Raw genomic sequence first — 25,553 nt, forward strand, 5'->3', positions numbered from 1 at the left:
TCATTGAGATCTGCTGTCCAGCAGAGTTAAGTGGCAGTGTTGAGACATATATATGTTTCAGAGATGAATTACCTGCACCCCCAATATACCACTACACCTTCAATAAAGGTCCTTTGGGGCCGGGAATTCGTGATAATTGTCAGAAAGATGCCTTTAGTTTTCGAAAAGATTATCAATTTTGATGCACGGTTTTTGGCGTAAAATTAGAGGTTTGCAATAAACAAAAACAAGGAAATTTGCCATCAAAATGCCATTCTGAGTCTTTTTCTGGTCCAGCAAAGTACAGAGAAATGTCAAAAGAAGTCAGAACAATGAAGCCGCCAGCAGACAACTTAAGCCAGTTTGATCTGAGTGACTTAGCTTCCGAAAATGACCAGACGTCGGAGTATTTAGACAATTTGGACAATGACGCACATTATTTCTGAATCGAGTCGATATTTTCTGGCACACCCGTGTCAAGTTGTTCACAAACTTTCGTATTCCAACTCATAATAAACCATCAAATCAACACAGCCTTGGTGTAGTCTTGATCCTTTTGCATTACTTCATTTTCGTTGATTCTGCTCAGACAGGGCCCTGACTGCAGCAATGACGTACTGTCACCCATCGCAGAATGCAATAGGATGTGATTAACTGTATGCCCTCGACGTGACAAGCCAGTATTGATGACAAACTGTAAATGATCAACCTGGCTTACTGCGGTAAGATACCATGAGTCAAGCCGTGCAAGCTCAGTGGAAACGCTAAAAGGCAGAAACACTCTGTCATGTTATTTGATTTCGTTTCCACGACCTTTAAGTCTAACCTACGTCGACCACGCACTGCCTTTGGTTGTTTCTGACAATTCATTCGCATCCTCGGATGTTCCAACTTTTAAAAAAGGAGAGGGTAGAAGAGGGAGATTCAGCAAAGGAGATACTGCGAGAAGGGGAGAGCAAGACGATGGGTTCTTCTATTTCTCCGGGACTGGTTTGTGATCCGACCAGCAGCTGGAACTTCACCAACGATGAAGAGTCGGCAAAGGGGCAGCTCTACTCGGCTGCAGATAGCATCATCGTCCCCATCCTGATGTCCGTGATCGTGGTCGTGGGCCTGCTGACCAACTCGCTCTTCCTACTGTCGGTGATTCGCGTACAGCACATGCGGACGGCCACCAACCACTACCTGGTCCAGATCGCCGTGGCAGACATTATGTACCTGGTCTCCGCGGCCGGCGACAAAATCATCCGCTTCGCCGCGTCGCCGGTGAGATGGGACCGCAGGTGGTCGGGGGGAGCGGGCTGCGTTCTGACCCCACTCCTCGTCTCCTTAGGCTACTTCGCTGTCCTGTTCTTCATGACGCTGGTCACGCGGGAGAAGTACCTTGCCGTCTGCAAACCCCTCAAGTACCGGGCAATCAATGCAGGCCGGCGCATCAGGACGACCCTGGCTGCCTGGGCCGTAGCCTTTCTCATCACGAGCTCCTTCATTCCGTCCTCCTGCGTGTTCACTCCTCGGTGCATCACCTGGCCGGCGGTGTGGCGGCGCTCCGACCTGCCCAGCGTCGCGGCAACGTGCAGCGCCGTCTATGACTGGTGGATCATCTACACCGATATCATGCAGACCACCCCCTTCTTTCTCGTCACGCTCCTGACCCTCTGCATGTATGTCTGCATCGCCCGGGCTCTACGCGTGCAGGTGGCAGCGCAGACAGAAGGTTTACAGGGACCCGTGACGGCTCGCAAGATGCAGACACGCAGGCAGATTATCCACATGCTGGTGTGCAACGGACTTCTGTTCATCTGCCTCCTGGCGCCGTTCGAATGCGTCTCCCTCGCGTCCTCCATATGGGACTACATCCCTCACCCCTTGCTAACGAGTGAACAGTTGTGGCTCCTGTCGCAGATCGCAAGGACGCTGGCCTACCTGCAAGCTGCCATCAACCCGCTGGTGTACTACATGCTCCATCCTCGCTACAGGAACGCCTGCCTGGAGACTTTCTCAAGGGGTGGCACCAGTTCAAGGCAAGACGTAGACACGAAAGCACATCGTTCCCACTTCACACTTCGGCCAAAGAATAACGCCAACCCTCGTGAAAAGCATTTAGACATACTTAAACAGAGACCGAAGCATCCCGTGTAGGAATCATCTATGGCGTCCAAGATTCAGCTTTGGGTGCCCCTACCGGGTGACAACTTTACACGTATAGCCGCTCGCGTCCTAATTACCCTGCATCGGACGAACAACTCACAGTAGCCAGCTATTGAACAAAACTGACGTACCACACACTAGTGGCATCGCGTTTCGCTGGGGCCTCCCTGAGTGTGCCAAGACCGCATACTAGGTTTTTGAAGATAACGTTCAGTATATCATATAAAAAACTGAATGTGTGAAAGAAAGGGAGGAAAAAATGTAATTATCTTATTTGATCTTTCTGGAGCATGTAGAAACAATGCATAACAGAAAGATGTATAGGAAAAATTTTAACAACAGCAAAGCCACAGATAAAAAAAATGCATGAAATGTACTATGCGAAATAATCTTGCTCTTTTGTAACTTCCCAAAACCAATTTATTTGACTTGTGGTTCTGGTATGGCGTGTAAATACATGTGCTTAGGCCTATATTTAAAAGATTTTCTACACAACTGCGGGAAAGCACAAAGAATGTGCAACGTAGCTGCCAGCTAAGGGGCGTTCACTTTCCTCCCACCCTCAATAAGTGTACCCAGTCTTTCTGAACCTGCTTTCATGTTGTTGACAAAAAATACCCTGGCGGTAACTCACGGCTTTTCCAGCGTTGCACCTTTCAGAACACCTTCAACGAACCCACCGAGTCCCTCCCCATGCAATGAAGACCCGCCCCCATGCCTGGCCTCCTGCAAATTGAACTTGAGTTAAGCATAATATTTTTGTATGGTCCCATCCTAGAATCCGAAGCAAAAAAATCCTCGTTCTCGAGCACCATGGCGACCATGACATACAGCATTTTTAGGAGCAACGTATATAGTAATTAAGAAATTATTCTTCATCTGTAGATTACTCTTATCTCATCTGCTCATTATTTCACGTGACGTGATGATTTTTTTTTTCTGGAAACGGGGATCTGATTGTTTTGCCCATAAGAATTCCAAGAAACGTGGAGACTGGGGCTTCCGTGTTGTACAGTGCTCCCTCTGTCGGTTTCTTAGAAACAATGGCCAAACGTAACTCTTGCAAAAGCCACCTTCAAACCACAAGCTGAATACTTCGACGCAAAAACATTTACTGTGGCTAATTGCACAGCGGAAGCACGCAAAATAGTGAGGCCGCTAAAAGACGAGAATGACGATAAAAGCATTAGGTTGACGACTGATAATGGAAAGAATTAATCAAAGAATTAGCTTTCCAGGTAATGCAAGCGCTGATGGAACATGATGTCATGTTTTTGTACCGATCCATCTTGCTAAAAAACACCGAGCGCACGCCGTTTCAAATGATACCATGCGGCTGTAAACGTCAAAAACCCATTTTCGTCTGAATAAATTCGCTTTCATTCATATGAAAAATTAACGAAAGTGGAGCCGGAGAGGAGGCAGTCTGGCTACCCAGTCCTAAAAATAATTCCTCTCAACAACCAATTTGGAAACGGAGAGGCAACACCGCACACGCTGTCGGTTGTTGCCAATTGATTTCAATTGGGTTATTATTAACTGGCAAATTTTACAGTTAATCGAAATTTCATTATTCCAAGCGACTTTAGCGAGTTTATTTTCTAAGTGCAAATTTTGTCTTCTTAATGAAATTGGATTCTACAAGTAAAATGCTGAATCCTCGAATGAAGTTGTCGATCATTGCAAAGACAGTTTATAAAGAGTCGAGTAAAAAGTAATCTTGGTTATACGTGACTTTGATTGAAGGTTTAGTTGAGACGTCAGTTGACTTTCGTTGACAACTTAGATCAATTTCGTGTCCCAATGTTACATTTTAGATAAAGCCTTGTGTGAGTTTGTTGTTTGTCCGGAGAGGCAAAGACAGGCCAAGGTCTAGCAACCAGCCTCCCCCCCCCAAAAAAAATGCACTAATAAGAGTTTCTGACTGTGTAGTAACAGTCACACATTTTCAATGGATTGAAATATGTCAGTACAGTCACACACCGGCAACCAACTCCTTTTGCTGATTAGTCTGGAGAAATTAGTCAAGTTCTGCGACCCCCTCCCAAAAGCGCATACCAAAAACAGAGTAAAAAGGAGTTGTGCAATGCACGTCTCTGTTGGTCCCAAGATACCGCCACCACCGCCACCACCCTCCCCAACCTCCCCCACCAACCTACCCCACCCCTCAGGAGGGTATATTCTCAAGAACACTGAGATCTACTAAATTGTCAAGGACTAAATATGCAAAACAGTGATCACATGCCTGAACATCCATTTGTTTTTTTCTGCTGGGATTTGATGCGACGATGAAAACACTTTCCAAGGGACAGCCATCATTTCGGTTACTCGCTCATCAACAGTGATATTAGTGATGTACACTAATGGTCGTTTGGTTGTACAAAAGATGGGCCTGTCTTTCTCAAAGAGTATGTCACACGCATAATGTGTTTTGGGTGCAGGGAAATGAACTGGGTGGCCTTCAAGTAACGGAAGCATATCGTGCCATGTGAGCAACTTAGGATTCCAGCGAAAATCATTCATAAATATGACCTCCGCAGACAGTAGTAGTTGTGATGAAGGGATGAAAAATGAACAGAAAGACCGTAACGAGATGCCAAAAACTAACGAACTCGGAGCTAGCGCTGTGCCTTGTCCAGTTTGACAGCCATGTGGTAATGCAGTCCACCATCTTGATGAAACTCTTGCGAGCAAGCCCATATAACCAACCGCGCAGTTCCGCAGGTTTCAAAAGCGTCGAGGATCTTCTCTGCAAAAGCATTAGGTAACGACACCACGTCTGGAGAAGCACGGCTGTACGTGACGAGGTACATGTACACTTGAAAAAACCCTTTGTGCATTAAGTTCTGACATGGCGGTGGCCTTTTGCCTCTCCGGACAAACAAACCCCGAAATGTCGCCCCGCCAGTCCGTGGACACTGTATATTATACATATAGTGTGGAACACAAGATTTGCACTCACAATGGGCCTATGTCCGCGGTGTACCCACGGTTAACATCCCATCCCCCCACCCCACCGCCAAAAAAGGAAAACAAAAGAACACAGTCACGCAAGCTCGAGGCGCACAAAGTTAATTAACACGGTTGACTGATAGGCATGAAGATTTTATAAATGATCTAAATGTCTTATTCGCCACTGATGTGGTTGACCGACAGGCTTTACATCAACCATAGACGTGTTATATAACCAAAGACAAAAGCCATTTGATTCTAATCAAGAAATCCCTTTACCCACTCGTTTGGGTGAGCATGACCTTTGTTTGAACCCTTAGGATGTGGATAGGTGCAGAAATCAAAGTCCAGTCCTAGTTCTGGGAATTCATGCATTCATTAATCTTACTTAGAGTGCAAGGAAAGCCATGAAAAGTCTATTCTTTATATTCATTTTCAATACAGCCACATCATTGTTCTCGGGTTTCTTTATAGTTTTGAATAGTTACAGCTTCCTCGCATTGTGAGAACAGTGAACAGCAACTCAAGTGACCCCAGCACGGGACGTTCGTTACTATCATCAAAACATACTCAATTGTTGTAGATATTGATTCGGTGAAAAAAAGGAAACCTCATCATCACACTTTGTTCCCAAACAGTTGCAAGATTTCCTTTTGTTTTTGCTTTTATCATGCCGTTGTTCTTTTGGATTTAAATTAGTTGTTCGTTTATCCTTATTCTTGATTTTGGTTGTGATGAAGTAAAGCAGAGAACATACGGGTACAAATCAGCTACACACTGCAAAATCTGCGGGATTTTATCGACACCGTGTGTCAACTACACTGAACTACGTGAACATGGACACCATACGGTGTTAATGCAGTACCAAAGAGAGCCATGCGCTCGCTTTGTAACCTTACACTATTTCCATGGATGGGGAGGAGAGCAATGTTACATCTCTCTTATTATGAGAAAAACAGAGTACACAAAAACTGCTTTCGAGGAAATCTGAGCGCTGTCCTCAGTTCGCCCGACGCCCTCGCTACTGTGATGGACACAAAAAGTCCATTATTTCGAGCACTGAGGAAGGAAACAGATTTCCATCCTCTGTCTCATGAGTCGAGGTTTAGGGGAAAAGTGTTTTAGCCAGACGTGTCCTGGCTCGAATGCTCCTGTGTTTACTTTGAATGGTAATTGGTGTGCCTGCGTGACACTTGCGACTCGATGAGTGCTCTACATGTTTGCTACACCGGCCCGGCGCATGAGCTTAAATGTACGGTGCTGTGCGCCAGCATACAGCATTTTCCCCAACCGCCGAGCATGATTGCCTACGGTCGGCACTCATGTTCCTCTAATGTACCGAGTCACACTGTCGGATTGCCGAGATAACATTGTATACTTGACCCTTATGGATCCATTTAATGTGGACGATAAGTGACTTGATGTGGCAATGTCAATTTGTTGTGGTGTAAATTATGCGTCATCAGTGTCACCACGTCCAGGAAATCTGCTAAAGACGGACGCACGGGGAGACATAGGGCTATCTGAACCCGCCTGTTCCATAATCCTTCAGGCCTTGTGTTCATCTACAAGTCGGTGCACTTCATTCTGAAACTAGAGGGCGCTTGCTCCCCCCCATAAAAATAAAAAAATAAATAAAGTCGAAAAATAAAAAGGGGAACAAAATAGCAACGGAAATAAAAAAAGTGATGAAGAGATGGAAATCATCAATTTTGTCTGAAAAAAAATAAATAAAATTGGCCATTTCCATTACTAATGCTTTATCATTTCGAAGCTGATGAATGCTTGCCCCCACCCACTTGAAAAAAGTGGTTTAACTCCTGCCCCCGGACAAAATCCTGACTTCCATACTGGGCCGTGACAATTCCGCCACGAGCAGAAGCACCCCCTCATCGTTTGAAAAGAACCATGTTAAGTCGGAAATTTTCAATTTGTTGGTAGTAATGTGACCGTAACGCGTACATTTCCTAGTGGTTCGTGAACCAGCGAAGTTCAGTTCCGAGCAAAGGAGCCTCGCTTTGCTAAGAAAATGGCACCCTCTCTGGGTCCAACTCGAGGCTCATAGGAAGGTCGAGGAGCAGGATGGGGGCCCTGCCCAAGATCTGAGCCTACCATTTTTACCCCCGCCTAGTTATTTTTTTAAGAAGACAGAACAGATAAGTAAAACTGTCAGAAAACAAGACTTGGGAGTATCCCCCTCCAGAAGATGACTTCTCCAAAGGGTCCCTAAGAAGTTGGTATAACAACTGTTGACATCTGGTAATATTATTGTGCATCGTAACGAAAAGAGTACATTAAAGACCACTGGGGAAAAACATGACACGTGGTCTATATGGGAACATCTGACAAGAAACAAAATATTATATATTTTCGCAAAACACTAAAGTCAATGTTCGAAACTTAACAACACTGGGTTCGGAAAGTTCTGGGCAACTGTAGACACATTACCAACCCTTTTGGTCGGGTACTCTTGGCGCCTAACAAACCTGATGGTTCTCTCAAATAGACAGAATCTGCTGGTCTGGAAATCAAACTAATACTGAAAACAATGGGTGGCACCAATGGACAACAATTTAAAAAAAAACTCAAAAAGACTCATGGGTGCCGTAGCCTGACACACATGGACTCAGGGTCTACAGATGCTGTGTTCTTCTAGTGAAAAGAAAGGTTCGAACGCAGCTCTTCAGCTTGGACACGCAAATCGTCTTCCGGACCGAGTCTCGAGTCTTCGTGACAGGAATCAACGGGGCCAACGGCCCATAAATGGCCATCTTGCACTTTTCGAAGCGACCGTAGTATAGATGGTGTTACGACAAAGTGCCGCAGTTCGTGCGTAACAGCTCCACCCGTAAGTTTCTGTCGTTTAATTGCCCACGTTGGCGTGCAGAGCTTCCCACCAGACAGTGAGAGAAATGGAAAACAACATCACGCCTTGGGGTTGCAATCTCATCAAACATATTAAACGCTATATCAGGAGGGGTGAAGCTAATCCCAACTTCGGTGGGGGTAGTCCAGAGTCCAGGTGGCTGTCCGGACAGTACAGTCTGGTCACTGTCAATTAATTGCACAAGCTTAAATGAAAATCAGCTATATTCTTTATAAGAATACAACACGATTTCGGTTCATTGCTTATGACCTTTTTGTATGCGTTGGCTATTAAAGCCTTTAACACGTCCAGCGGCCATCATGGATCCACTGCTGTGACCCGGCTGTAAATTTGGGAATGACATAATTTTAAAAGTCGGGAGCATTGGAAATGTGAAGGCTGTTGAGAAAGAAAAAAATAGACAGACAGACAGCTCGCCCGCCCGCCCGCCCGACAGACAGGCAGTCAGACAATCCGATCCATAGCTAAATATTTTTTTAATGTTTGATTCACTTTAAAGCAATAACTCTTCGTTAGGACATCCGGTTTCCAGGACATCCGCTTAGGTTCCCGCCTACAAATAATCATTCGGCGGCCACCAACCCGCGACCGATGCCTTCCAAAATCTAAACGTTACCATCATTCTGACAAACGTCGATAATTGCCGATAAGGAATATCAACGACGCCCTCGCCGAAAGTGAACTCATTTACTCGGGGACGGAACGTCAATGTTCAGCTCTCGTGCTGCATCCGGGCAACGCCGAGCCGTTCATTATGAGCGGCCGGCGTCGTAATTGCAGCTAAGCATGGTAACGTGCAGGCCGTAAAATGTGCCTACTAATGGCGATTCCTCGTACTTTGGTTAAGGACAGGAAGACATGATTCCAGGAGATTTCTCTCCTCATTTTTTCCCTAGTTTCGGTTGGAAGTGCAAAGTAATTGCACGTAGGCAAATCGGTTCTCTTCGAATTTTGTAAGATCTGTTTCCAGTGCAATCAGTTGTTATCATAGTTTGCAGTTGTGAACACGGGTGGAGGACGGACGTAAAATACGTCCACGGGATGTACCCTCTTCTGCTCCCTTAACTAGTCTGGTTACCGGCACCTAGGACTCAGCTGATTATTAATCAATCGAAAGTCAAGTAACCCCGACGGTCTAATATAGAATATGATGCATGGCTTGAACACAATCTATATCTACACGCAGTGGTGCGTTTCAATGCCGACGATTGACATTACATCTTATATCGAGTTTTGCCAATACCAGCTTCGATCTGACTGACGTTAGTCAGTTATTTCACAGCTAGAAACAGCGGATCACTATAAAACCCAAATGTCGTCTGAAGTTATGGAGAATATCGGACATTTTGATACCAAATACGGCTCCTCCCGATGACGTAATCATTTGATCGCAAAAATGCATGGATTCGGCTTAGACTTCAGTTTCACTGGTTCCAGCCATTTTGAAGCAGCGTTGGAAACCACATGTTCAAGCTCTGCCTGGAACCAGCGAAACTGTAGTCTAAGCCGAATCCACGCGTTTCGAAAATGCCCTTTGGCTCACTAACCACAGGATCGTCGGTATCTTCTCGTCTGGGGTCTAGACTGCTTCAATAAAGAGGAACGTCACTGTGTAAATGCTCAATTGCACTTGCCTCTTTGTAAAAAGTGGCACAAGTCAATTCTGTTTTTGTCTGGTTAGGTTTAGTCTGGCCTGGTCTGGTCTTGTCTGTTCTGATTTGAGTCAAGCTTTTCGTTTGTCCCTTACCCTGGCTTGTTTGTAACCTGGAAGTTTTTTTAATTTGCACCAGTGGGCCTATATGCAAAGCCCTCCTCATAAGTAACCTTTGTCAATATTTTCCTGAAAACAACTGCAATTAACTGATTTACAACCAATTTAATAAATAACACAACAAAGAAATCTGTTTCTGTATGTTGAAGTAATAGACGGCTGTCCAATACCAATTGCCATCGACTGTGTGTGTAAAACAAAATTTGTCAGCTAATTATGTGTCGATCACTTGGCGTTTCACGCACACGGTAATCAGTTGTATAAACACTTTAAACTTGATTTCAGCGATGCAATGATGATGCGCAATATTATCATGGACAGAAGGGCAGCACTGTAAAGTTACCGACTCAGCTCAGTTTTACAATCTTATTGTGTTTAATTTGTCATCCATCCGTTACGTCACAATGAGTCAAGTGGCCCTAAACAGCTTGTACGTTTACTAATGCACGACCTGCAATGAACACACACGCTCATTTACACACCACGGTTGTGTGCTCATCTGGCGAGCCAGGGTAGTTTACCGCGCGCCTGCGCTTCAGCTTTTCACCATCCGTGGTTTGCCGTCGACGAGTTTGAGTGCGCACACCTGCGTCACGGCCAAGGCACAGAGCAAGTGAAGCGGCCACGCGAGTCGGCATCTTCTCTCCTATAAAAACCCAAGCACTTCTCAAGTGCGGTGCGATCGACAGATGCTCATCCGTTGGCAGCAAGGACAGTGTTGGGACCTATGCATGTCTAAAAAAAACAAGGTTTGGAGTGCACGATTTCTCAGCTCAGATGATGGATCCCACTCCTTTGAGTTTCAGTTGCACAGGTGATGAGGTTGAGGACTACAGCAACTCCTCGGTGCCGTCCGGATATCTCTATAATCCCACAGACACAGCCATCACCTCTGTGGTCAATCCTTGCATCTTGGCTCTCGGCCTGATAGGCAACCTGGCCTTCCTCTTCGTCATGCTGCGCATCCGACGGATGTGGACCGTCACCAACATCTATCTCATCAACATGGCGGTGGCCGACACCGCGTTCCTTACTATCGCCATCTCGGAGAAGCTCGCAAACTTCTACAACAGCCCGGTCACGTTGGACCGGTCGGCGCTGGGCCGTGCTGGCTGCATCATCACCTACGCTCTGCTCGACCTCAACTACTTCGCTTCCGTGTTCTTGGTGACCCTGGTCTCGCTGGAGAAGTATTACGCTATCTGTCGGCCCGTGCAGCATCGCGTCATCGGCGGCAAGAAGCGCACCGCTCGCCTTATAGTCGGAGCCTGGCTGCTCGCCTTGGCATTCTCCTTGGCGTTACTACCAGCTTGGGCGGTCTACGTCAAAGTCTGCACCATCTGGCCGCAGACGGAGGAATACGAACACTTTCCGCAACACATCGGGAAGTGTCGAGCTATCACAGACTGGTACGACGAATTCCACAACGGATTTCAAACGGTACCGTTCTTTCTGGCGCTGTTCTCCAACCTATTCTTCTACGTCAAGATCATTAAGAGCCTAAGCACTCGGATCACTAGCGTCGCGCCCGAGCAGAGCGCCCGGAATGTCCAGCGCCAGAAGATCCGAAATCAGGTGGCCGTCATGCTAATTGCCAACGGCGTAGCGTTCTTCGTGTGTCTCGCGCCATTTCAACTGACCTCGTTCTCACTGACCATCAGTGGTCTCACGGGGAACAACCTCCTCACACCCGACCAGATCAACACACTCGTGTGGGTGGCTCGCATCTTCACCTACATAAACCCTGTGATAAACCCCGTCATATACAACCTGACGAACCAAAGATACCGAACTGCCTTCTTCGAGGCGTTCACCTGCCGAGCTTTCAGAAAGCGTCACGAAGACTCAACGGCACTCAACGAAGACACTTTATCTACATTCAACACATGAGTTTCTGTTTAAAAATCTTCTCGTTAACGCTGTAAGCAGTCTTCTTTGCAATTCTGTATTGAAAATATTAAGCCGGCATAATAATATCTCTTTTTGTTAACACATAAAGGATTGATTTGAACCAGATTTTTTGTGCAAGGACTTTTTACTCTTTTATGGTGAGCAACTTTGAGCCAATCATCTTTCCAACATCGGCCTTTTTCATACTGTGACACGTAGAGCCGCATGAAATGTAATGGTTCTTATTTGTTTGCTATTATTCCCGTTCATTCCCTTGACAGCCCCTGAATGATCTTACACAGAATTCTTCACGCGTCAAGAACTCCACAATTCAAATACAATTTGCGCCCCATTTCAAACTCCCACAGGAAACAGTCGTTGTCGAATGACGCTGAATCCTTTTCATGCACGGTGGAGCTGAAAAACGTGACCCACTTTGTGGCTAGCGTCGAGTCGCACTGAAAGGGTGTTTGGGTTTGATTGTACCGCCCAATCTTTGTCAACCACTCTGTAATTCTGAATCTTTATCTTACAAAATATATAATTAATGTTAACAATCGTATTGCATGGCATTTATATCAATCCGTTTTCCCGCCTTAGCTGTTGGGGCAAATATCGTTTTGTAAATTAATATAAGGTGGAAATCTGAACTATATCTGCAAGTACTCCACCGGAAACGTCAGTCATACCTTCGCCTTTAAAATTAAAAAATTGAGGGAACTTGGATTAATCTTTATCGCATCTGTTCATAAACCAGGCATCCCAATATTGCCGGGGATTGAGGTTGCTCGCGTGTACCATGCGTGAGTTTCTGAGTCAATGTGGAAGGAGTGGTTAAAGGACAACACGATATTTCAGGACTCGCGCCCGAGGTAAAGTCGCGGGATTTAGAAATCACGGTCGCTACGTTAATTTAGTTGTTGAAGTGGTGGGCATGTGCAGGGCTGTGTTGTGTCGACAGAGGGAAAATTAACGCTGGGAAAAAATAGGGCTGTGTATGGTCGATGGCAAATGTTAATTCATGTGTCATTCCAGACTAGCACGAATCGGTTGCTTGTAAATCAGTCGGAGTTCACCGCCAATCACTGCACAAGGGAAACAGTTGTTTCCCCGCATGCAATGGGCTTTAACGTCGCTGGGACCATTAAATTAATATTACGCCACATTATCTATAATCAGGAAATTACTTGTACTCTGTTAGGGTAAATTATAAACAATTATTTGTCTCACCGATTTCATTGTATTCACCAGCAAGAAATTTCGATATCGCTGTCGCAAATATTTTCATGTACATAGTTATAAAGACGTCGTAAATAACAGAGGTTTGAGCCAATGTATTATAATATACCATCCTATTTGCTTTGAATCACCGCGTTTTCGCAGTAAACTACCGAATTTCACGTACACTTTCTTTGATTAACTTTTTAAATTCAATTCTCTACTAATTAAACGACAGAGAAGACTGACTGGGAATATTCTCAGAATATGATGGGCGGCTGAAGATCCTGCTAAAGAGGGCGTGCCGGAAAGATACCGCAGAGGGAAGGAAAAGATGGGAGACTGAAGACTTTGAGAAAATAGCACAAGGGAGTCAATTGTCGAGGGGCCAACTGTGGAGATTATAATTTGAAATGAATGTATTTTTCCTTCCACTGTCCCAGGATCATGACTTATTAAAGGGGCAGAACACCTTGTAGACAGCTTTATGTATAAAATCGTGTTTCCATCGGAAAAGTGTACGTCATTGAGTATTCAAACGATCATGTAAAATATGGTCACATTTTCACTGTATTTTGGTTCATGACACCTATCCTTTGTTACACCCTGGTGCTGTTTGCCTTTGATTCGGGAGGTGCTGCGTATGCTTTTGTAGGGTTCGATGAAATCACCCTTGTTGTCTCATTTACTCCATTTAGTTTACTCCAAGACGGGTCGAGACCATCTCGACCGAAATCATTTTAAACGAATAGATCGCGTTTCTTGTCAGATTCTTTTCAGTGCCACAATGACATTGACATATTATTTGGTGAAACTTTGATATCGTCGGATCACCGTTTCACGGGTGACCGAGTGAAAACTTCGGCGTTTGGAAATGGGTGATGGCCGCGACTTGGCTTGGTTCTTGCGTTTGGATTTTCTTTCAAGTCATCGTGGGAGTACATCCACTTCAACCTACAGGAGCTAGAGCAGAGTGCCCCCCCCCGACATTTTTCCGATATCACTCAGGCAGTACATATTTCAGGAGTTGAGCCTTTTCTGGGACTTTAGAGTAAGTCTTTGCGGTCATTTTGACACCAATTTTGTAAAGATCGAATATAACGTTCGTGCACAGCGCCCATTTTCCCAGGTAGCCCACAATGTATACGTACTTTTTCCACTGCGGTGCTCAATGCACGCGGGCTGGCATGCATGTAGCCTTCAACAACAAAACCATGTCTAAGTTCAAACTTCACATTTGTGATCATGAGTGTCTTTACATGCATGCCAAGTCTTCACAAAATTGAGCGAGGCACAGCCAAGTTCTTAGGGGGTGGGATCCACCTCCCGGCTGGAAAGACGGGCCAAATCCACCGGCACTTTGAGGGTTAAATCTCAGCGCTCCTGAAAGCGCTGGCGTCCATAGATGGACTAATTTATCCCCAGGCGTCCCCGGCCCCAGAACACCCATCAACGGCATGGGCTTCCGAAACATGAAAATGTGTCCGACCAACTTCGCCTCTCTTTCTTTCTCTAAATTTATTGAGCTATACTGATATGTTGCATATATTTATATCTCTCTGCACTTCAATCTGTCCATTAAACTTGACCCTGTAGGGTTCCTTTATTCCCTTCTTGATTCTCAAACACAGAGTTTAATACTTCCGTTCTTGCCGTGTCCGTCTCACAACCCACGGCCATGCCTTTGGCAGAGAATACGCAGAGGCATCTAAATCGCACGCGTGTCTTCGAGCAAAAAAAAGCGTCTGAAAATCCACGTTAAGAGCGTGATTGCAGTACTTGCTGTGAGCTCAGCAAGTCCTGGATAGAATGCTCCCTTTGTCACAAAACCATAAAAACTGAGAAGTATTATTTTATACAACACACTGAAATACAGTCAGTAGAAAGAAAGCTGAAGCAAGCCCCCTGCCAACATGGTTACTTAGTTCGATTGAGTTATTTGGGCGCTGGAGGACTTTGCTGTTGGCATTGACGCTGATAAACAATTACTTTGAAACCTGCGCGGCCGGCCTGATACAACAATACGTCATCTGAAAAAGCACATCTCAGTCAGTTGCACAAAGGAATGAAAACGACTCTCTGACATGTGGGAGTGAGCAAAACCTCCCACACATAACTGGAATTGAGAAAAACCCCTTTTAATTCTTCGAAGTTGGGAGAGATAGAGATGGGACACACGACTCGGTGTTGCGCGTGAAACAAACAGTTGACTCAACAAACTCGTGCGCCAGTATATTTTTATCCAAACGATGCTATGGAAGCCCTTAAAGGACATCATTGCTGCTTTTTTTCATGCATTTGGCGGTTCCTTCAACACCTGCTTGTATTACTCTCCAGTGGGGGACGTTCAACTTCTCTTCGGTCGTCGAGCGATGACTCCACGACACCAAAGGCAGTTTTTCATTTGTGTTTTGGTTACCATGACGTCTCGCGTGGTTCGTGTTGCATGAATGGGGGACTATCATCAGTCACGAGTAGACTCTGCAATAAGTCATGCATTAGCCGTGTCCTTGGAGTGGCAAGATCGTGCGCTTTCAGCTTATATACATGTATAAATACGTCAGGAATCATCACACCCTCCCTTTAGCTGTAAACATTCGTGCCTATGAAGAAACACTGACATTTGGCAGCCAGAGTGCTTTTGGTTTGAGTATATAGGGTATCGTGCATTTTTCATGGGACGTAAGTAAGGACGTGCGACCAAGAGAGGGCGCAATTTTCCCAGCAACGGAGGGCTCCTTTGGTATCCGGTTCGTAAGTGTGACGTCACTTCAGTTTAAAGCCGCGCCTACTGCACACGTGCACTGCACATAGGGTTACATGCACTGATCGCCGTTTACGTGGAACCATGGAACCGGAAGTTAACGCGCAACTTCAGCGATTGTCCAATGAGAGCATGCAAATCGTGGCGCGTCCGCCTTTGTGACAAAGTCACTTACAAACCGGATAGGAACTACACTTCCCTTGTTCACTTATATATGAAATACATTAATGCATACATTACGGTCGCGTAGCTACCGACGACAATGAACACGACCAACATGACTCTTTTTCAAGCGATGAGAGTTGCTTCTGCTTAAGGTAGATAGGGAAAAACTAGCACGGATCGAGGTTAAGGAGGTGGCGGGGAAAGCAAGGTATCCAAATTCACGCATCAGAACGTACAGTTTTCCGTATGCACATTTTTTGGGTGCGTTGCGTATACGACGCGCTCATGCGTTTCACTTTCATGGACACAAAAGGCGACTCCATTTACATAGCACACGTGTGCGTTGCGTTCGGCCGCCAACATCGCTCTGGGAGCAACTCGTGGCGCAAGCGTTGACGCCCATTATGGAAAGGCGTTGCGCACCCGTCAGAATCGCTCCCGGGGCGATTTTGACGGCCGAACGCTATGCTAACGTGTGTTGTGTTAATGGGGTCGATTTTTATATCTGTGAAAGTGGAACGCACGAACGCATCAGTTATGCAACGCACACCAAAAACGTACATAGTTGTCTTTACGGTGAAAAAGAAGTGAGAAGCGCATTACAGTCCACGTCAGTTTGTCGGAGCAGAGCTGAAGAGGGCGTTAAACACAGGGTTTTTTTAGACAGTGTAAGGGTTGCAACGAGGACACCTTTCACGTCGACAGTTGACTGAAGAGTGTATACAGCTGTACATCACACAATAATCTATTTTCATCATTTTCACGAGTGTACACCTGCAAACTTGTTCAACAGGGAGAGAATAGCAGCTGGAATACGCTATTAACCTCTAGAGAACAACGGCTAATTTTACACAATCAAACATCTTTTGTCTTGACGTTTCGAGCAACATCGTGTTGCCTTCATTAAAGTCGCTGGTGCCTAGTCACTCACACCAACAACTTCTGATGAAGGGCAACGATGTTGCTGGAAAATATGACATGTGTAAATTTGACTGTGGAAAAAAATAACCCTTTTTTCTCAAGAAGCTTGCTTACGCCTGCCAAACGCTGCAAATGAAAATGCCGATTGGTCATTATTTTTCTTCCACGCTCTTTCAGCTCCCTCAAGGGAAACGAATTGTAGGCCCTACACTCACAAAATATTCTACAAACGTCCGTGAAAAATTACACAAAAAGGAAAAGCCAAGGATGACCTCTACGAAAGTTCCCTCGCGTATATTAGTAATGTTTTGCGTCTTCACCGCTAGAGGAGGCAATTGTTCACGGAGCTGTTGTTCTGACTTTTAGCTTAATCTCAAGGGTGAGGAGAGGGCCGGATGCCTGCTCTTTTGCTTCACTGCGTGTGCGTCACTGCATCGATGTACACATTAAACCCAAGAGAATCTTCCTTCGTGTACGAGGCCCTATACTTTAATCGATCCGAAGCTGGTTGACCGGACTGACTGCACAAAAATCAATCCATTTTTTTTAATCACGTTGCTCTGTTACTTTGCCCCGTTTTCAGATAATATTGGATTGAGTTTGAATCACATCTCTTGAACTATACTCTCTGTTTACCGAGATGAAATTCCGGGTTCCTGTATGGCGAATCAATTTGTTTGGATATTCTCCATCGGCACAATGAAAATTAAACTGAGTATAAAATTCCCATGAATGCATGTCATGCATTTGTAAGCCGGGTATATGAATTAGAAGCAACTGCTGCATACAAGGCTTTGCTAGCAAACGCTCTGCTAACCCTCACTGTTACAAGAAGCGGCCAAAAGCAATCAGGGCGCGGAAGTCCGAATAGCTTGAAGCATCCAAATGTTTATTCATAACCACGAGGCTAACAAAGTCTTGGGGGAAAAGGTGCAAAATAATGAGTGAAGACAAAATGAAAAAAGAGGAGGAAAGGGGACAGAACAAGTGTGAAAAGGGGACACACTTTTTAACGAAATGTATCCTGAAAATTAAGTCCGTTCAAATATGCGTTTTTAAAACATATAACACGCAAATTTAACATCGAAAGGGAATTTCTGACGCGTTACGAATGTTAGTCACTCTTTGAACCAGACTTTAAATTACTTTTATACAAATAAGTCCTGGAATAATCAACAGCACGGCTTTATTCACTTTAACGAATGAGTAAATTGACAGAATCTCTTGAAAAAATCGTAGAAGATGTTTTTCTCATTAATGTTGTCCAATTTATATGAAGCTTAAGTCTACAGCACTGTGTAAACTATCGGATCAGTGCGCCTGGGGAAAATTCGATATTTCTCGCACAAATTGAGAGTTCGGTTTGTGCGCCTCTTGAAGGAAAATTATTACACTGTTTTTCACAACTGTAATTACCAACAACGTGTTCTGAGCGATCAGCAATAGAGCGGTTTTGCACAAAAGGCATCTACCACGCCTGAGATTACCTGCAGAAAGAATTTACTTATACTAGGAAAAACGAAGTCAATCAATTAAGGTAACTAATTTCTCGAATTTTGTATGCTTTTAATGATAAAGTCGTACGCTTTTTAGTTAAAGCGAAACCATCATTGGGGATAGGCCTTTTCGGTTTTACTTGGAATTACTTGATATACTCGGATATTGCCTACACTTTCACTGAATTTCAGAGGAAGTTGGGGACTGTCTCTTCTCATTTGGACAACCGACTCCAAGCGAGGTCTAGAGAGTATAAACCATCTCAAGTATGATGCATAGAAACAGAAAACGAATTCCGTAAAGCGAGAGTAACTGTGGGTACGGTTGTGTGTGTGCTCTGAAGATCACCCCTCCACAATCGCTTACCCCGTCTACCCTTGCTACTGTCGGCTGGGTTACGCGTCTCCCTTGTGCCTTTCCTATGGTCTCCTCGTTATCAGTCGGTAATGCAAAATAGATTGCCCATCAATTTAAACCTCTCCGACTCAGCCGCAAGACCAAGTCCACTCATTACACACAGGTCCATCCATCATTCCCGATCTCGGTCAAGAATGCAAATGCATGGCCGGTTCGATTGAAGGAGGGAACCTCAACAAAAAGGAAAGGCTGCCGCTTTCAAGCACAAAAACGTTGGCTTTTTGTCATGGTCCAGAAGTGATATGGGGGGAAAATGCAAGTTTGCTCAAATGTAATCTAAAAGCACTTTGCTTCGAGACTACTTACTTTGCCTGGGTTTTTTCTTTTCTTCAAAGTAGACGCGAATGCGGAAGCTGTGCGGGACAAAAGCGGTGCACTGCAAACATATCCAGTTTAAAAATGTTGACGGGGGGGCTTAAAGAAAACACTTTTGTTTTGAGTTGAAAGAAATTGCTCGACTCTGTGAAATGAACTGACGCAGTGAGCAGTCTTGCTTCCAAATTGAGTTAAACACCTCGCAGATGCAATTTGCCTAAGTGTACCCGAGACAATCGATTGCATTTGATTAGCCCACTGACCCAGAAAGTTTCTGATGTGTTAAAAAAAAAGAACCTCGATTCCGAAGTGAGATCGACGCGATTCCATAAACAGGGTATTCAGTCAATCGCGTAAATTTACATTCAAAATCAGTTATTTTCGCAGGAAATTAAAACTTTGGCAAACTGTGCCCCGCCAACCAAAGTACCGGGGTACTGAAAGTGTGAAACTGTTGGAAGTAGGCGATACGAATTCACCGGTGCATCCTCCGAAATGAACGATCGGTCAGTCGCGACATATATTTTCTATTTTAAGGCGTCTGTTTTGTGGATCTTACACCGACGCATCCTTGGGGAAAATGTCCATTCCTTTGAACTGAATGGAAATAAAAATGCAGCCTTTTCTGTCTTCAAACTCGTTAAACTCCAGCTACTCGTTTTACAGGCGACCTGAGGCCGGCGTCCTAATTCTCCGTCTTGAGCTAGGTATAAGCCAGCCTTCGCTTGTTGTAAAGTGTTCACACAATACCGCCCAAGCCCCTGGGGTGGTTCCCTCCCCAAATGGAGATACAATAATCACGACATCTATCCGTTATAGCTGCCCATCCTAGTACCCTGAGGCACAACAGGGGCGCTTGAGATTCAGGAGCTTATTAGAGCTAAATTTGGGTCAAAATCCCGAGTGTGCCGCATACGTAGGCATAGCTCTGCGGTAACTCGAGTAAGGCTCTCGGGCCAAAATTTAGTGGAAGCTCAGTGAGAACCTTTGACGTGCACCCGTATCGACACTGAAGCGCCAGTAACAAACAGCTATGAACCGGGTCAATTTTTACGCTCGTGGAAATGTAAAATTAAGATTCAGCCAGTGGTGATGACGTTACTACACCTTGAAATCGTAAAAACAAGACAACTGCACTCCTGGATTGCTCTGAAAATTTCCGAGACGTTGGCCCTTTATAGAATCATGCAGTATCTTTGTAGATAAAGGACAGAGTGTGTGTACAGATGGAAGCATTTGCTGTCGCGGCGATATCCCCCATTTACTTCTGACGAGACTTCAAGTCACTCTCGGTTCCGCCGAGCCAACACCACAGACGAGACGACGTTTACTTTTCAACCCGCAATCTGCCACACTCGAACTCGAAGCGCGATCGTCAAGATAGACCCAAGAGATACTGGATCACGATCTCGCCGTATGATAGCGAAAAAAAAAAACGAAGTCCAAACTTCTACCCTCCTTTCTCACCCCCCCCCCTTTAAGGATAACTTCTGCTGCTAGGACGTACTGGATGTTAGAAAACATTCTTATTATTTTTCACGGAGAAAATTGGGAAGCTGTGATGTATGGAGTGTCATCGTCGGTACAAACAGCTGTCCAGCTGACAAAATACAAATGCTATGTCTTCGATGGATAGGTGGAACATGAGCTATCAGCACTACACAAAAATTGCCATTACAGGCGCCCCAAAATGTACAGTTACAAATATCGTCTGCAATTATTAACAGGTAATACTTTAAGAAGCAAACTGCTGTATGCCAGCCGGGCAAGGCACTAGCGGAATTAGATTTCCAAATGTTGGGCCTCACCAACCATAATTATTTTTGATTAATGCGGGTCTGCGTTTTCGTAAGCTCTTGTAAATAACGTAGCAGGGTTCGTTAGCCAGGCTCTAGAGCCCTGTGTCGACTCCACCTGCCGTCACATATCACAAGTTATCACTAGGACCTCAAGGGAGGTGCTTGGAGGGAAAAAAACAGGACAGCATGTTCGCATTCTTGAACAAAGACATGGCCTCAAGACTCATTTCTAGGGATCTATCGACATTAATTGCTTGGACGCAGGTTAGCAAAAAATATCATATTTTTCACCGACCGAAAAAGGAACGAAAATCGTGTTTCGCAAAGGGAGGTGTTTAAGACAAAACTACCAAACTGCACCAACAACTCACCATTTGGCCGAAACTCGTTCCACCAAGTATAGTTACATAGGCCTAAATGGGTTTTAACTAACCTGACAAAATCTAATCTGAAGCTGTCACTGCACAGCCACAATCAGGATAGAAATGCGTCTATTTGGGGTTATCCTCGCGCCAATTCGGGGTTATACTCGAAGGAAAGCTTAAGATTAAAATTTACATCTGTCATCGATGCCTAAATCATTCCTATCTGAGTGTGGAATTTGGCCCATCATCCGCCGAGGAACGGAAGGCTTACTTGAACCCCTCCCTCCGCCAGTTAATTTCACTTCAGTCCCCGTGTAACTCTGACAGTACGGTAGTAAATTGGCCGTGCATGCACAGCAGTCTTGCACAGCAAAATATCATGGTTGTGAGCCACGATTCTAACCTATTCAGCCTCATAGCACCGACCTGATAGCTACCAATACCACGGGCCCATGCCTGTGCCACAGCTCACGGTTCTCGTATAAATAGTGAGAGCGCCCTCTCGAAAACCGAGGATGGTCTTTCCAACAGAGTACATTTTCTATTCGGTCTCTGGCGGTTACTTAAGAGGTTTCTTTAGCGCACGGTTAAAACAACGACTACGTTTAGTTCTAAATGCGGTTTCTGCGTTGTCCGCGGCTGGTGATAATGGTTTCGTTGGTGGGTCGCGGTTACGTTTGGGATGAGCTCTAGAGGGCGCGCATCGGCGGGGATTTAAATATGGCAGCGCTCAACATAATTGGATCGATTTTGCGATTGAGGACGAAGATGCCGAATTTATACAGCTGCTCCGAGTAAATGCACCTTCAAGAAAGAGTGGCCTATAACCCGGTGTGACCAACGTTCGACCTGTCAAAACGTACGGATGATCAGCGTTTAAACAACTTCAGATCTAAGAAAGATGATATTTATCGCCTCAGTAATTTACTTGGAATTCCAGAAAACATCACACTGAAAAAAATGCTTCAACCTGAAGAAGCTGTACTGATGCTGTCTGCGTAGTTTTAAGAAGATTGGCATATCTAAATCGCCTTTCAGACCTTGAAGAATGGCTTGGCTAACCCAAATCAACTTTGTCCCTGATTGTTAACCGTACTGTATGGTCACACAATGCTCCTATTAATCGTTCGTATCATCTGCAATGAGGGAATCTGTAGCATCCCTAACAAAAAACTATCGTGATCATGAAATTTTCAATGGGCTCTGCTTCCGATTACATGCCTTCAAAAAGGGAAAAAATTTTGTTGGGTAGGGTCAGTTTTTTGTGCTTATTGAATGGGAACGAAAGCCACCAAAAATTGCCACAAAAAGTGACAAAAATTTGCATTAAAGGAACCATGCAATAGAAATGGAATTTTAATACATGTTAATAAAACCCTTGAAGTTGGATTTCAATTAAGCAGACTTGCTACTTCCAGCATGCATGCATGCGCATGTCCAGAAGAAACCACGAGGTTTTGTAGGTAGGGACAATTTGTCACTGAAATTACATGTGAAGCAAGATATAAGACGGACAGAACCCCTTGCTTTGTGTTGGTCATTGTCTCACTGGAATCTGACGAATTCTTTTAAGACATCTAGAGGGGATGTGTCAGGTAACAATACTCTAGAGTGTGTATAGCGATTGGACATGTGGGGGGGTACCCCTCGGTCTCATTTCTTGCTGGGAATACTAGATTAAGCGATACATATGTAAAATATATGAAAATGATATTTCAGTATATTCTGCAAATCAATGACAAGACAGGCTGGTATAGTTGGGTTCCTACGTTGGTTTAGATTTGGAAGTGGTTTGCGACTTTTGCCAGCAAATTGTTTTACCGTTTATATCAATAATAATGATATTTTATTGATTAGATTGGGCTTATTCCATAGCAAATGTTCACGCATCGCAGTAAAACCCAGAAGTAACATATTACAATTAAAACATTTAAAAATGAGTAATAAATATCAACATGGCATTGCCCAGTTTAAGTGTTGAATGGAAATTTTGTATTGACAACATGTTCCGTTCAAGATAGACTACTTAATTCTACATGCACTGGTATTGTTCAATAAATCAAAGCAAGAAAAACTTTTCAAATCAGTTTTTGTAGTTTTCACCTCCCTGCTGATATTGTACAAATCTGCATTCAAGAATCACTTGATACATTGTGCTTGTATTAACCTATATGCTTGTGTACATATTGCACAAGATGAAACCTGTTTGTTGTAATGTACTGGTGCCTGTTGGGTCTGAATAAAGAATGATTTTGGAGAGTCAAATTTATTTGGTTTTGAAGTAAAAACAAAACAAACAAATCAGCAGAAAAGTCTTTGAGTAGGATCTTTGGAACCCTGGTTTGAGATGCCAGGAATGAATAGATTGCATCAGAGAGCATCTACAGCCCGTAAACTACCAGGTCCCTCGGTGCGCCCTAGTCCATGGAGGTTTGGACTCACTGCTGTCTACGTTCATCCATCTGCCTGTTACTCTTAAACATTTTGAAACTCCTGTACATGCCATCTGAAACACCTACCCAGCACCATCCCCAAAGAATAAGCACCAACACCAAGGTGTCTCCAAAAATTTTCACCGGCCATTACATCACTGCAAAAAGTGTTTAATACCTCCTTGGTAAATGAAACAGTTACAAGTATCATGAAAAAATGTTTCTTAACGTTTGTCAGAATACTTCTACAAGAATTAAATTCTGGTATATTAAGTCATATCTACTTACGCCCTCCATGAATTCATTTCCTCGCCTGAGGTGTGCCTCTTGTAGATGGCGAAGGCGGTCTTTACAGGTTGGCAATGTCACATACACATTTCTCTCTTTCAGAACATCATTGAGCTTCTTGTGAACTGACTCCCATGACAATTTATTACTGGGACTAACAGCAATTACCTCCCTCGACAAGAGGCTATCCAGTCCTGGATAAAACCTGGCACTTTTCTTCCCCTAAGATTCCGTTCTGGATAAAAACAGAAATAAATGGATACTAAATTTAAAGTATTCTTAAAATACACTCTGAATGATACAGGTTGATAAGTAACCTATCATAGGTGCATGACCATCATGACAATGTCCATGACCTCAACAATTAATGTATTAGAGGTATTTCTGCAACTTTCACCTCAAAATTACAGATTTAAATTAATAAACATCCACTTGTAGTTAGGTAGATTCCAAGGCACATCAGGAAAACAGCATACATTATCAAAGTTGAAAACAATGCTTTGGCCATGCTGTCTCCATTGATTGATCAATGTGTGGCTAGCAACCAAGGCCTAATCGTGATGCAATGTTTCTATTTTGCAACACTTTAAAAGCTTTTTTTAGCACAAAATCCTCCGTATGTATTGCTACTATAGCTGTTGAAACAGAATGAGTCAAGGAAGTGATCTATATCCCCGCTCTGGGATTAACCGGGGCCTAGGCTTGGATTAAAACAACGTGAGCCTATAGCTTACATTGCCAGCCTCGCCAACCTACCGGTACCGTTCGCATTACAACCAAAAAGCTGAACCACTGGAAGTTTTCGATGGTCTACTGAATGAAAAACATAATGCACAACACACAGTTATCTCACAACATGACTGATTGTCTTGTACGCAAAAAATGTGCGAAAATTACTGCTTGTTTTATCCATTTCTTACTTACGTTTGCACAGTCTTCTACGTGTAGTGACTAGTGCATGCCGGCATATTACTATCACCGATGATGCGATTACGACGTACGTTTCGAACGTCAAAACAGCACATGAACTGATGACGTCACAGCAACAAAACGTAGTCGTTGTTCTAACCGTACACTAACGAAACCTCTCCATCTGACGAAAGCCCACCAGTGTCATAAATTGTACATTTTCAACCGTCGAATTATAATTTTGGAATTTATTTTTCCGAGAGCTAAATACAAATTCATTTTTTCTAATTTTAGAAAAACAGTTTTCATGAGATATTTTTATCATGATAAAACGAACTTGAAAATAAACATGTCATAAAGCAAACAATTCTTTCCCCAAAGAGAAACGATGTTTCTCTAAAAGTAGATATTGTCAAAACGAGCACGGAAAACTACAAAACACAGTCTTTGACGAGGTATCCGCCCTGAAATGAAGTGCACCCCCACCGGCGAAAGAAAGACAGGTGGTACCAAGCTTTCCGATCGGGTTCTTCGGCGAGCACGCGAAGACCATACATTTAAGACTAAAAATTCGTTGCACGAACTCAGCGTGCTCCACGTCAAATGCGCATAAACTTGCGAGCCTATGCGGTGAATGCGTACCAAACATTGATGTCCATGATCAGTGGTACCAAAGGACCGTCAATTCGATTTCAAAACGCGCCCTCTTTTGTTCCTGCTCGGAGCGGATACTCTATGGCACTAATGGGCTTTCGTAGTATCTGTATAAGAACTGGGTCTGCGTCTTCGCCGGTTGCCGTAGACCCATGTTCTACATAAACGTCGCTGTAGCC

At 44.2% G+C, this 25,553-nt stretch overlaps 1 protein-coding gene and 1 long non-coding RNA gene across 2 annotated transcripts in view; one reads left to right on the plus strand and one right to left on the minus strand.

Moving 5' to 3' along the window:
- The window catches only part of LOC147800073 (uncharacterized), a 47,263-nt gene extending 22,458 nt beyond the window's left edge, over positions 1-24,805 (minus strand). Inside the window, exons 1-2 of the long non-coding RNA XR_015424282.1 lie at positions 24,736-24,805; positions 23,812-24,046 (exon numbers count right to left, since the gene is read on the minus strand). This is a non-coding gene — a long non-coding RNA (uncharacterized LOC147800073). The remainder of the gene's footprint in view (positions 1-23,811; positions 24,047-24,735) is intronic.
- Positions 10,476-11,756, plus strand: LOC110975913 (neuromedin-U receptor 2-like). Its single transcript, XM_022228789.2, has one exon. It carries the CDS (start codon positions 10,518-10,520, stop codon positions 11,628-11,630), a length of 1,113 nt encoding a protein of 370 aa, XP_022084481.2. The 5' UTR covers positions 10,476-10,517; the 3' UTR covers positions 11,631-11,756.
- Positions 24,806-25,553: the final 748 nt, after the last annotated feature.

Source organism: Acanthaster planci, linkage group LG02 (genome assembly GCF_054643075.1).
Source record: "Acanthaster planci isolate LZ-2023a linkage group LG02, COTS_SCS, whole genome shotgun sequence".
Taxonomy (NCBI): domain Eukaryota; kingdom Metazoa; phylum Echinodermata; class Asteroidea; order Valvatida; family Acanthasteridae; genus Acanthaster; species Acanthaster planci.